General features: G+C 40.7%; 1 protein-coding gene across 2 annotated transcripts in view; it reads right to left on the minus strand.

Moving 5' to 3' along the window:
• PDK3 (pyruvate dehydrogenase kinase 3) overlaps positions 1 to 14693 on the minus strand; it is a 110231-nt gene that overhangs the window by 71586 nt on the left and 23952 nt on the right. For both annotated transcript variants that reach the window (XM_072615242.1, XM_072615241.1), the window contains exon 2: positions 7163 to 7304. In XM_072615242.1, the coding sequence (XP_072471343.1) occupies positions 7163 to 7304 (142 nt within the window). The remainder of the gene's footprint in view (positions 1 to 7162; positions 7305 to 14693) is intronic.

Below are 14693 nucleotides of genomic sequence, written 5' to 3' on the forward strand. Positions count from 1 at the left end.
CCTGTGAAGTCCTCTCCCTGACCGTTAAGTCACTGTGGCAATGTCTGGTCTATTCTCCATACATATTCCAAGTTAGGACTTAACCACCTTTCAGTCTTCATTGTCCTTCATTTCCTATACCAATACAGAACTAAATCCTGCAGCTTCCTTTATGGGTTTCATTTCTGTTCGTTCTTCTCCATTCCCACAGTAAAATCCACAGTCCAGTTTCTAGGTCTCTGTATCTACTCAACTGATGCCTCCTCATTATTAGGCACAACGCTGGCTGTTCTACAACCCCTGAAAGCTTCAATTAACAAAAGTCACCCTTTTCACTAAAGTCATTCATGTCTTCAGAAAAACAAGGTTTCTTTTTCACACTGAGGATTAAAACCAAATTTCTCACCTTGATTAAGTGACAATCCACCAAGATGGCCAGAGTGAAATCAAGTATCTCACTTCTTTAGTTCCAGACTAGGGGGACTGTGTTCTGCACACATCTTCATTTTTTCGTTTGCTCTATTTCATTCCTGCCTTTGGACATGCTGACCCTAGGGCTCCAGTGTCAGGATGCTTCTAATGTGATACTGACAACCAGGAGAGTTGGATAAGTATAGTGTTTACGTAATTTAACTACGTATACGTACATGAAGATAGAGGAAAAGTGGACAAGCGGGCTATCGCTGTATGACTCGGGCAAGTGGGCTATCAACCTATGACCCAGGGACGGCTCTTCTCCCAAGTCCAACATAGTTAAAGCAAAACTATCAGCAAAGGTATCATGGCAGTTTCACTAACCTTTCACCAGCTGCTACCCCAACCTCTCAATACTAAGTCAGAACATAAGGGTATCATAAGCCTATCAATTCCACCGGTATTCATGATCACCTTTCTCTCCCCGCTACTTCTTCTCTCCCTCACTAAACATTCCAATTGTCCTTTAATTTTACAAGTTCTCTTATGTTTAATGTTCTACCTTCAACAACTGGTAATGATTCATCATACTCTCTAACACTATTAGAGACCTCCCTCCCTCTATGAAGCCTAGTTCTGACTAAGCAGCCTTAAAATAGTCATCTAATAATTCTTTCCCAACTAATGACCTAATCACACCTTTCAGTTAGGAAAGAAAATATTACCTCCTGCCCCATTCAACCCTTTTTACAACTATCGAGAAACAAACATTTATTCTCTCCTGTTTTCACCTGATAAAATTCACGTTTCACTCCCCAATACACATCTCTCCATTTGGTTATGGTACAAAGACTTACACATACACATTTACACTGACAGATATACACATGTATGTTTTATGCTGGTATGCACATCTCTGTTGATGTGGTATATTTTAAAATATATGGTATCAACAACAAATATGAAGAATTCACAAAGAAATTTTGCTACCACTCAGTGGTAGCAAAATTCAGATCAAACATAATGGACAAAGTTGGTTCCATATTATTAAAGTACACATTCTCTCTTTCTGTTAATAAGTAGTAAACCACAAAAATGGATATTAACATATTACAGCAACCACTGCATTCAAGCAGTTATGCTTGCCTTTCTACAGGAAAATACTATGGGAATTGTTCTTTGGGGGGGGAGTGAATATGTCAAAACAAAATGTAACAATAAAAACCAAAAAGAAAATACCAGAATAGGTTGTCTTACTTAAGGGGCAGCATATCTGCTTAACTTACTTGTAATAGAGGCAATTGGCTTGTGTGGGTGTTTTATAACTGCTTTTAGATAATGAAAAATAAGATAATGCAAGATATTCTGAGTACTAAACACCCACTACAAACAACTTTAAATGGAGTTAACTAAAAATTACTTTAGTTTCTTAATGGAGGCATTAGTCATAATTCATCAATACACAAGGATTCAATGCCTATTTGACCATTTTTCCCTTCCTACTCAAAAAATTACTCAAAAGGTAGGAATATTTTCAGTTACCAGCAAGCAGTAAAAAAGAAATTTATTCAAAAATCCAACATTTTAATTGACAACTAAGGAAAAAGGAAAATTATTTAAATTCATCAAACTTCCAGAATACAGTAAATTCCTAGGTATGAAAAGATCAGCTTTCTAGCATTAGCAGTCAGACACACAAATGCAGTCACCAAGCACCCAGAAATGAACACAAGGAAGAACAACTGAAGATCTAAAGATTTCATCCTTCCTTGATCACTGGTCAGTTCAGAATGTGGGAAGGACTATTTGCAGGTGATGTTTATAAAAGGCTGAAGATTTCAAGCAAAAGCCAGAAATCCAGAACAAAGAAATGAAGAAAAATAGAAAAAAAAAACAAACTATAGGGATCAGTAGCTATGGAAGCAATGAGAGACACTGCTGGGTCACCGGGCAGCAAACATTCTTATATCAGAAAGGAAAAAAAAGATCAATTCTTCGAGATCTCAATACTGTTGCTCTTGATATAAAACATCTCTTATGTTGGAGATAGTGGGAAGGACACAGGACCAATAGCTCTTAAATGCATCAGCATACCATCACTAAAGGCATGCCAGCCCAGCTCAGCAGTATGGAAGGGGATATCTGTCTTCTTAAATCAAGATACTAACCCTATCCCTAACCGCCTATACAGACAAGCAAGGAAGCAACACGTTGTGCTAGGCCAACGAAAAAACAAAACAGTTCTGATGGGACCCAGATCCTGCCCTCAAGAAGGTCAATCTTATGGACTGTCAAAGCAGCACCACCAAGGTAAGTGTACTGTTAGAAGTCACCCTCAGAAATAGATTCTGAACTTTCTCAAGAAAAGGCAAATCTTGGAGAACATGCACAGTCAGGGAAGGTCCTATGGATAAGCTGGCAAAGGAGACTGAGAAGGAACATTCAGATGAGAGAAAAACTAAGGGAAGGAAGAGTCAGAAAACAGAGAGGAAGAAGTATATAGGAAGAAAGGTTGGTCAACAGGGCCAAACGTTACACAGAAGTCAGGAAGAAGAGGTACTAAGGAAAAACCATCAGCTACCTATGCAACTTTCAGAGATCACGGCAACTCTGAATAAAGTAGTTTCTACCAAGCTATGAGACTGGAAGGCAGACTGCAAAGGACTCAGGAGTGAGAAGAGGAAAGCAGAGTCCAAGTGAGAGTCTGGCTGAGAAAGGGAAGTGAGGTATGGGATGATAACCTGAGGCAACGGCAGGGCTGAAGGAAGGACTTTTTAAGGAGGAGGCAGAATATCTGAAGCAATGCAGAAAGAACTTGTAAATAGAAAAAGGCTAAAGACGTGAAGAGGGAGGGAGAAGGAGGGGACTATTCCTGAAAAAGACGTGCCAACTTCTCCATGGCCCCACTCTGCATTCCTGTGAACTTCCGTGACTTACGCCAGCACTTGCACAGTAGCAGACCCATCCTAAGTACTTCATGAATGCTTTTTTCTTTTATTTATTCAATTTCCCCAACAGAGTTTTAAAACAAACATCCCAAAGCTCTGCCCCACACTGTCTGTACACATCCATCAGGTCACCTAAGTCTGCACCATACAGCTCACGGGTCCACAATTTCGTCACTAGAAGCTGCTTCCTTCACAGACTCAGATCACGGACGCCTTAGTGGGCATCCTTCTGGGGTGGATACGATGGAAAAAATAAATCATCTGAGGTCATTTTTCTGGTGAGGAGGTTCTCTGAACTTGTAAGGCTGGATCTTGGATGCATAATAAATAATCCACTTCAAGGGAAGAGTTACAATAAAATCCACTGTCCTGGAGATCTTTTCAAGCAGAGCCTTTTGGAGCTTGTGCTCTATTGTTCTAGCCTTTTATCTCCAAATCTTGATAAGACGCTCAAACAGGACTTTAATGGAAGTCAGGTAGGAGGAAAATTCATCATCCAGAATGACTCATTTCTCATGAAAAATCAAGATTTTCCTCTGCATCATTTTTTTCAAATGAATTACTTTATTGCTTAAAAGGCAGAAAATTAATAATCATTTCCTAACCTTGAAACTACTGTTATTAAAAATAAATAAAATTATTTTGAATAAAAAAAAGATCGAATCTTTGTTTCCTCAGTCATTTGCCACAAGTGACTGCTTCCTTTATTTATTTGTATCCCAATACAGTGTCTGGTATAAAGCAGGCATTTAAGAAGCCCTTGACCGAGACTCTCACCACACCTTGCTGCCATTCCCCTTCTCCATGTAACCAGACCATATGACAAGGCCACAACTGAGTTTCTGCACAAAAACAATCATAACAGCAGGCTTTGGGGCAGCAAAGAACTGGAAAAAACCTGAATTCTCACCAGCAAACAACACTAAAAAGTAGGAATAACACTGTCATTTATATATGACAGGACAAATATGAGGAATTCTGAGAATGGGAAGATACGCATTAACTGACACAATCTAAAATAAGCAGACCCCACAAAACGTAATAAAAAGAACTACAAAAATAGAATTAAAAACGAAAAAGATGTTGAACTACGAGTAACTGAAAAAAAGCTGGACATATTACTTATCAGACTTACAGAGAGGTGAACGTTTATGAATAAATGGGATAAATAGCAAAGTCAAGTATAAAATGGATAACTTCAATTACATTAAATTTAAAAGATTTTGTATAAATAACACAAATACAGCCAAGATGAGGAGGAAAGCAGCAAACTGGAGAAACATTTTTATAGACAGTTTATCAGATAAAAGTCTCATATCTAAAATATTTAAAGAACTTTGTCAAATCTACAAGGACATGAATCATTCCTCAACTGATAAATGGTCAAAGGATATAAATAGGGCATTTTCCAATGAAGAGGTATGCCTACCAAAAGAAGTGAACAACATATTCATGATAATGTGATTGCCACTTGCAGGACCACGCCATGCCACCGTTATCAGTGCCTATGCTCCCACCATGATGAACCCTGGTGAGGTAAGACCTGGAGACTCTTATCATCAAGTTTCTAGTTCTGGCTGACTTGAACGCCAGAGCAGGTTCCGACTACCAGACATGGCAGGGAGTCCCTGGGAGGAACGGAGCTGAAAACAGCAACAGCAGTGATCACGCGCCACTGAGGACTTGTGCATCTCATGACCTTCTCATCACCAACACTGTCTTCCCTTTACCTAAAGACAATAAAACTTCATGGATGCGCCATCGCAGCAAACACTGGCATTTAATAGACCATGTGATTGTAAGGAGACAGACAGAATGTGAGAGTGAAGAAGGCAATGTGTGGTGCAGAGTGCCGGACTGATCATAGACTTATTGTCTCCAGATTAAATAATCACATTCAAGAACGATGTCAACTGACTCTTCTTTGAGCAGGCACAGGGAGCTGCTGACTTGCAGTGTTGGCAACAGCGGAGCAGGCAAGGAGCGGGCAGCTTCTAGAGATCTGGTGCACATCACTGCATTTACTCATCTGGGTCAGAATAAACACAAACAACATGACTGATCCGGCGAAAATGATGGGAAAATTCTGAAGCTGGGAGATGAAAAACGAGAAGCCCATTGGCAGGTCTCCTTTTCCTTCCGGTATCCACTTCCTGCTGATGATTTTTTGGACTCTCATTCCTAGTTCCAAGCTCATCATTCCTCAATGAGAAAACAAAACCCAAGAAAGATTGAACTTGTGTAGCTTTCTCACAGGTATCCTTTGTTATCACCGTCATTCCATCAACCTTGAAACAGGGTCTTTAACAGTCTCTGATCTTGCCTCCAGCCTAGATTTTTAAAATCTTTCTGTAACACTTATCACCAGAATATTTTCTTACAGCCTTTGGTGTCTCCCTACTACTCTTTTTGTAAAATACTGCTCCATTTTTTATTCATTATTATTCATCATTAGTTATGCTTCAACCGGCTATTAAAAGTTACAGCTTAATCTCAAATGCAAGCAGATCTAGTCTTCTTTTCTTTGTAATTCGCTGCCTCTTAACTCTCCAGTTTAATTCACTTTCACACAGCATTTACCCAAAAAAGCAGACAGGAATGAAGATCTTGAGCATTAAACCCTTAATATACATTGTCAAAAATGTATGACTTACCAGGGTAAAAGGAAGGAGGAACGCCCATATGAAAAGGGAATTCTTGTCATCCTTCCTCCTCTAGACTAAGGAAGGAAGGCCACCCTTAACAAAAATCTATTTTCTAGCACTCCCACTTCCCCCTTCACATTGAGGGGGGGGAAGACAGGCAAAATATTTGCTACCACAATTCGTAAGACAATCAAAACCAACTCCCACACCGGCCACGTCTAAAATATGAGAAAAGCTGAGCGCCAAAGAATGGATGCTTTTGAATTGTACTGCTGGAGAATATTTTAAGAGTGGCTTGGAAAGCAAAAAAGGTCAAATCTGTCACCACTGAAAGAAATTCAAATATGAGTCAATCACATAAATGTCAGAAGTTGAGTAGCACATTTCATCATCAATTCTCTGTAAAAAAAAGGGTTGGTCCCTGTGCTGATCAGAGCTTTTAAATCTTTCAAAGCCGCCTTTACAGTATTGTCACTGAACACATTTTTCTCCTGTTTTGCTGACTTCGTTCTGCAGTGATTCATAACAAGTCTTCCTTGGGTTCTATGAAAAAGTTCCTTTCCCAATTTCTTATGTTACAATATTTTTCTATCACTTCTGTATACCTTAACATGTTCAGTCACTCCACAAATAATGGAAATCTCAGTTTCCAATTCTTTGCCACCAAAAAAAGAGCTGCCAGCAATGTTTCTGTACATATGGGTCATTTCCTCTTTACACCTAGTAGTAATATTGCTGGGCCAAAGAGCACGTGCACAGTTTAGTAATTTTCTCAGCATTCTTCTAAATTGCTTTCAAGAAGGACTGGTCCAAATGGCAGCTCCATCGACATCAGGGGTCACCTCCAATCTTCCTGATTTCTATCTTGCCCATGGTTCAAATGGCTCCTTTTAGGGTCTGGCTGTCAGCACTGGAGCCATTCCCTCTTCCTCAAGGCTCTCCCCAATTGGGGCAGGGCAGAGGCCACAGAAGGTAGAGCTTGTCACATCTGAGTTCAGAACGGAGGAGGGAAAGCCACCACCAGGAAGCATGGAAGAGGTGGACAGGACACCTTCTACATTCATTTTTTAAAAAAACAGTTCCAATACCTAAATACTCAAGGAACCCGGAACTATGCCTCTAAAATGTCCAGGACAATCCCAGGACAATTATGCCCTTGAAAACATATTTACTTACCAACTCTGCACTAGCCCTACTGAAGGTCGGCTAAGCAAGTTATCAGGCAACAGATTGACTTCCCTCATCGTGTTAGCCAGGCGCACTGGCAGCTCTTTTCGTAAGAACATGTATGATGTCTTCTCACACGCATTGTCACGTCCTGTTAAGAAAAGGAAAAAAATACCTGTTTTATGAACATTACAAATTAACATGAGCAACAACAGGATTTTCTAAGAAAGCAATTATAGGGCTGTGGTAAGAAAAATCAAAACATCACTCAATGTAGATTTTAAAACTAGCAAACAAGTAAATAAGAAGAGTATAGCTGGCTTAGAAGAGCCCTTCCTTTGTGTTAGGAGACGAGACTGGCAGAGCAGCCTAACAGCTCCTAATCAGATGTACGTACCCAGTGTCATCAGCACAAAAATGGAAACTGAATGTGGATGTGATCTAAAATGGATATATATATATATATATATATATATATATGTAATAACAGGAAAAATCATTTGCATAATACTCAAATATCAGAGTATTTCAATACCATATAATAGAAAGACAGTTGAATTCAAAGTGAGACGACCTAAGTTAAGATCTCAGCTCACAATATTTGTATATCTTGGGAAAGTCATTTACTCTTTCTCTAACTTAAGTTTCCTCGTCAACGAAATGAGAGGTGGGATTAGTTAACATCAGGTTCCTTACAGGTCTAAATGTATGATCCTATGATGTTAAACTATTCCTGTCTGGCAGGGTTCTTGGGGGACAATGTCAGTAAACACAAAAATGTTTTCCAAATGTTTCTACAAAAAGTACTCCTTTAGACACTATAGCTCTGCTGCTGCAGGGAGTATCTGTATATCGTAGTGGTCCAAGGAGTTATCATCAACAGTAAAACATCAGATATACCAGAAAAGATAGCTCAGACTTGGCCTTTGGGGTAAAGCCAGTGTATCCTGGGTCATCTCCAGTCACCCTGATGAATATCTGGTCACTGGATTCAGATGGCTCTGGAGGAGAAGTGAGGCTGGTGACCTGCACAGCCCTCCCTCACTCAAAACAAAGTCAAGTACAAGTCATGTCATCACTTCTCTGATGGCATGGTCTTCTTGGACAACCAAGGATGAACCCAACTAGCTTGCTTAGCAACTTCAGCAAGTCGGCCCTCTCTGCACCTTCTCTCTAATGCACTCGTGCTGAGTCATAGTGGACACAGGTCTCCTCCTACCTCACTCACACTGAACTTTCCAAGTATATTTGATGCTCCATACTCCATTGGGGCTTTTATTAACAAAGTTAAATTAATGAAAAAAAATCAAGAATAAGCCTAAGAGAGGAAAATAGTGCTTTCCTGGATGGACTTTTTCTTCCTAATTCTCCTAATACTACTGAACAGTTGAGGAAATTAAAGAAAACATTTTCATCACAATCCTAGCTAGAACAAGGATTCAACAGAAATGTGGAACAACAATTCATTCGTTTTTCCCACAAGAGTTAGACTCATCCTAAAGAAGCCGAGTCATAAAGATTAACCCTAATTCCTAGACTTTTATAAGGCTCTAGAATACAATTACTAAAGACTTCCATCCACAAAGCCCACACTACCCAACCAAATTCTTCTCAGCCCCTCTCCCTGTAAGTTACCCAAGGTAAAAGGAACTACACCAAGGGTTGAAGCACTTCTGTCCCCAATCAGTCCTGAATGAGAGCCTCAATTCGGTTTTCCTATCCCTGCCATTATTAACAGACGCAGTCGTAGCTGTAAAGAACTGAGATTTTAAAAGCTCTTCAAGGCCACTATGTGCTCAACAACCTCAGTGTCATCACCACCTAGGTAAAGAGCTGGGAAGTGCATGTGGAAGACACTGTCACCCAAGCTAAAGACACTAAGAGGTAGGCACTCAGCTAGTTCTTTCCATATACCGTCTACCATGTGTTAATATTTAATAAGTACTTTATTCTGATTATCACAACTTTTCTTTGTACTTTTATTAAAGGTATAGAATTAAATATCTAAATCTAAATCTCTAACCCACAAAGCACTGACTACAATGCAGGAGAACTCTCGATTCTCAAATATCAAATGAGAGAATGTATATAAAAAGCATTGCTTCGCAAACTCTGAAGTGCTGTATAAACGTCAGTTATCATTGCAGTCACTGGATGTGCTCTGTATTTATAAACTTCATTTAACAGTCAAATTTATACCACACATATGCTACAGCATTATCTTGGCTTACGCAGTAGAAATGCAGTATTTATTTCTAAGTTTTGTATATTAAATCATGTGAATCAACAAACATTTCTTAAGAATGTGCCAGGCCTGGCATCAGGAAGACTTTAAACTCCCTAAATTCAAATCTGGCCTCAGACACATAAAAGCTGTGTGACCCTGGGCAAGTCACTTAAACTTGTTTGCCTTGGTTTCCTTAACTATAAAATGAGCTGAAGAGGGAAATGGCGAACCACTCCAGTATCTTTGCCAAGAAAACCCCAAACGGGGTCACAACTGAACAACAATAATTGTACCAGACAACATACTAAGTGTGAAAGTATGAAAGTGTGAAAGGAGCTTACATTCTAGAGAAGGAGATTATGTGCGTGTACATGGACACACGCGCACACACACACACACATACACACACACAGGCATAACATATATAACATCGTTATAGGAAGCAGGAATGAGGAAAGGCTTCATGGAAAAGTGGCTCCCTGAGCTGAGTCTTGAAGGAAACCTGGGATTCCAAAAGGTTGAGAGGAGGCCACTATGGCTGGATTGCAGATTACAAGAGAGTGTAAAAAGGACCAGAAGAAAGCTGCGAGGAGCTTACTCATGGTTCGTCTGTTTTCAAAGGGAACGCCGTCATGGGTGATGTGCTGACTTGGGGGAACTTGAGGTAGAGCTGCACAATGTCATCGGCCTCACTTCTCTCCTCCTGGGTCACTCTGCCCAACCAAGCTCTCAATGCTCTAGAGCACCTGCTTCAGCCACCTTCGTGGGGGCAGGCAGGTCTTCACATTTCCCCGATGGGTGGAGGCCTGTCAGTTATCCTCAGCCTGGTCCATCTGGTCTGCTGAGCCAGTTGTACTGGCGTGTGGTCACTGTGCATGCTACAGCTTTTTGGAGTCACAGGTGAGCTGGGGGACAGGTGGATGAGCAGCCCTCACCCCAGAGATGCTGGTCCTCTCTGCATACCCCATAGGCCCACAATGGGTCACACAGTGGGTACGAGGCAGACGCCTCCTGCTTCGTGTGTTCTTTCCATCATGCGTTTTATACATCTCTCCATCTGACCAGGCCTAGAAATGAAGTCTGAAGCCTCCTCCTACTTTTCTATCCAATACTGCTAGTCAGTATAAGCAGGTGAGATGGTGTGGGGAAAATACCCCTCATATCTTCTGAAGAAGTGGGTCTGGGGAGTCAGCTCCACCACAACCTAGCTGAGGAACCTTGGGAAAGCCACTTAATTTCATTATATTCACTGAAGGGGCTTTGTGTATCTGGGGGCCCTGGGCAAGGCAATTAATGTCTCTAAGTCTCCTTTTCCTTATTCTGTAAACCTTAAAGCGTTATATGAAAATATTGTGTCATTTATTATTTTCACAGAAAACATCAGTAATGACTCTTTTCCAGGAAGAAAAAGATTTCCTCTGACTTCTGGGCAGGCGTCTGTCTCATTCAAACCTGTATCTCACATCAAGACAGAAAATCCTTACTGAATTTTGAGACTTTCATCAAGTAACAACCCTGCTTAAAAACCTTGAATGGCTCTTCGATATCAACCTCTACACAAGGCCTCTGCTCGTGCCAGACTTATGTCCTCACTACTCCCCAACATACCCCATACATTTTCCCAACTCCAGGTTTTTGCTTCACACTGTGCCTTGGAACATTCTGCTTTCTCCTCTCCGCCTCTCTGAATTTCACTTGTACTTCAAGGTCCTACCGCTCCTGTAACACCTCTTCTGTGGGGCTTGCCTGGAGTGAGGTCTCACCCTTCTGCACTCCCACAGTACTTCCTGACATTTGGCTCTTACATCTTTCTGGCCTGGATCTTATTTTTTCCTTTGTTTACAGGTGGGGGCTTTTTCGTGTGGAGTGGTAGTGGAAATGATTTGATCCTGGCAATAAAAAGGAGCCAGTGGAGTTTGCTGAATATGATCAGACCAATGCTTCACTCTCACCTCTCCATGGAGAGGTGATAACAGTTCATGGCTGCCTACATGGAAAGGAAGGGATGTACTTGAGAGATGCTGTGAACGTCCTGCACATGCGGGGTCAGCTACAGTAAGGAATGGAGTTTTTGAACCAGGGTGACTGGAAGGGTAACTGCACGCTCAACACTAACAGGGAAGTTTTAAGAGAGCTGGTTTTTGGAGAGAAAGAGAATGAGTTGAGGTGATTTTGCTGTTCCAAAAGAACACTAAAGAGAACCTTTTTAAGAAGAAGGATCATGCCTCTTATTTTAAAAAATGTAAATCTGAATCTTTCACATCCAGGCTTTACTTTAAGCAAGGGATACCTAAGAACTGGTTTTCTGCCACAACAACAATGAAAGCCTGTTCACAAATGCCATAAACCTGGCTGGCCGGCCGTCGTCCTTTGTCGTCAGAGGACCACAATGACATCGCTATGCTAGAGCCAAATCACAGTGTGTCCGACTGTGGTTGACCAGAACAGGGTGAGCTCAGAAGGTTCTACCCCAGGTTGGGCACAAACAGCATGTGAAGATCTGGGGCGGATTCTCTAAGTCTGCGAATCTCCCATTTCTTTGGAGCTACTTCGATTCTACTTTGCTCATAAAGCATAGCCCTTCCTCTGATGATGGCACAGCACGCTGACTGATCCTGTGCCAGGGTCTCCCACATCACACAATCAATTTCAAAATTCTTGTGAGAGACCTTGAGAGTGTCCTTGCACCACTTCTCCTGACCACCACAGGAACGCCTGCCCTGTGTGAGTTCTCCATAAAATAGTCTTCTGAGCAAGAATACGCTTCTCATTCGAACAATGTGGCCACCCATCTGGTGCACTCTCTGAAGTAGAGCCTGGCAGGTTAACTCGAGAAAGAACCTCCGTGCCTGGTATCTCATCCTGCCAAGTGATCTTCAGAATCTTCCCAAGAAAATTCAAATGGAAGCAATTCAGTTTCCTGGCATGGCAATGGTATACTGCCTAAGTTTTGCCATAAAATCTAGCAATATGTAAAAGATTTTTAAAAAGTCTATCAAAAACTAATTTCTATAACTATTATCACTTTATTCTACAAAACTATTAAAAACATCATATAGGAAAATCTTACTTTTCCCATTCAGACCCAAGTACTAAATGAGTCTTCCTATACAGAAGAAAGTTATTATAGGTTAATATTAGGCAGAGAAGTAATGCTCATGAATCTGAAATTAAAACCACAGTTTAAGTATCTGTCTAGAAATGAAGCTAGGCAAAGTTATATAGGCACTTGGAAGAATACAGTAATAGCAGACAGTCCTATGCTCATCTTTAGGACGGCAAATTGAAGGGCTGGTCAATTTGTCAGTCCCAATTCTTCCAGATCTACAAGTTTCTCAAAACTGTCTAGTTGTGCCTGAATATGAATCACTTAAGGCTTAATAGCCAATTTTTTTCAAGGATTCCTTAAATCCTATTAAATCTGTCACTTTAAGCAATCATTTTTGTTTCATTTTAATCTCTTAAAGAAGCGTAATCTTTTATCTCTTTAGAAAAGAAAGTAACAAAGAATGATGGTACAGATTAGCTGAGAATCATGTGGTGATATGCAATACCCACATCCATGAAATCACATAGCAATTAAAGTAATCTAACTAATGCTAACAACTTCCAAAATTCATAAACTAAATGTTTACATGAATAAATGAAAAAAATTTATAATAAGCATTTACTATATACGAAAACATTATGTTAAGTACTGGGAATACATATAGAAGAGCAACATCATCCATGATCTCAAGGAACTCGTATCACGATAGGAAACAACGCACATAGGAAAGGGTTCTGCTGCACTGGCAAATCCCAGTGGCCCTAGAGTATAGCAGCTTACGGTAATATATTGTCGTCAGCGTCATTTCCATTAATAAAACCAGTTTTGACACTGCACCATCTGACAGTGCCAAAGACCAAGGCATTGGTGGTGAGAACTTTTCCCCCAAGTTTTCAATGGCGATGGTTGCTGAGAAGATGGGGACTGCAACATGGGAAGAGAGAGCTGTCTGGCTATATCTCCATAAAGGAGAGGTATCTCCATTCTCTTAGATGATGACTAAAGGCTAAAATGGAAGCATAACCAGTGTCCTATGGACAACTTCTATTCCTTGTGTACAGGAATCCGATGCTTTAGCTTTGCTGGCTTGTCTTCCCATTGGTCAAGAGTTGGTGGTGGTGGCAGGTGGATGTGGCCATCTCCATAAGGGTTGATTCCCTAGAAAATGGCTGAAGAAATCAAAGTCAAAGCAGGAACCAAAGTCTTGAGGTGGTGGAAGTTGCTTCCAAGACTTGTAGATAACAATGTTGAAAATAATAGCAATAATTTGAACTTCCAAGAGCCAAGATGGCAGAGTGATCTGGGAATCCAGAAGACCATAGCACAGATGGGGTTCACCAAACGCTGAGTTTGCCTGTGTTCTAACGCAAGAGAGGAGATCTCCTGTGCCCAGACCACCCCTCCCCCACACCTCACAAAGCTAGCTCCAGGGTAACAGACTTCACCCAGCTCAGCACCAGAGAAGCTGCAGCATTCTAGCTTCTAGCTGAAAGACCCAGAGACCACAATACACAAAGCTTCAAGTTCTAAACACAAGAACTGTGGGACAGAGCCTCCTGCACCCCAGAAGCAGAGATCCACTCTAAAAGCCAGGAAAAAGGCAATCATTATGAGCAGAAAGCAAACTGGAAAAGAAAAGAACATAGCATCTTACTATGGGGATAAGGACCAAAACACAAATACCAGGAAGGTCAGCACTGAGACTGTACTCCCATCTGAAACCTCAGAAGGGTATATGAACAGGTCTCAAGACCAAAGAGCATTCTTGGAAGAGCTCAAGAAGGATTTTAAAAGCCAAATTAGAGAGGTAGAAGAAAAACTGACCAATGACTTTAAAAATATGAAAAAAGAATTCACGGAAGAATTTAAAAAGAAAATTAGACAAATGGATAAAGAGATGCAAAAGTTAACTGAAGAAAACAATCTATTAAAAATTAGAATTGGGCAAGTAGAAGCCAATGACTCTATGAGACATCAAGAATCAGTCAAACAGAATCTAAAGAATGAAAAAATAGAAGAAAATGTAAACTGTATCACTGAAAAAAGCAACTGACCTGGAAAACAGCTCCAGGAGAGAAAATCTAAGAATTATTGTCTACCAGAAAACCATGATGAAAAAAAGAGCCTGGACAATATCTTCCAAGAAGTCATCAGGAAAACTGCCCTGAAGTCCTAGATCCAGAGGGCCAAATAGCCATTAAAAGAATCCGCTGATCACCTCCTGAAAGAGATCCCAAACGGAAAACGCCAAGGAATAGTGTTGC

The sequence above is a fragment of the Notamacropus eugenii genome, chromosome 5 (genome assembly GCF_028372415.1).
Source record: "Notamacropus eugenii isolate mMacEug1 chromosome 5, mMacEug1.pri_v2, whole genome shotgun sequence".
NCBI lineage: Eukaryota > Metazoa > Chordata > Mammalia > Diprotodontia > Macropodidae > Notamacropus > Notamacropus eugenii.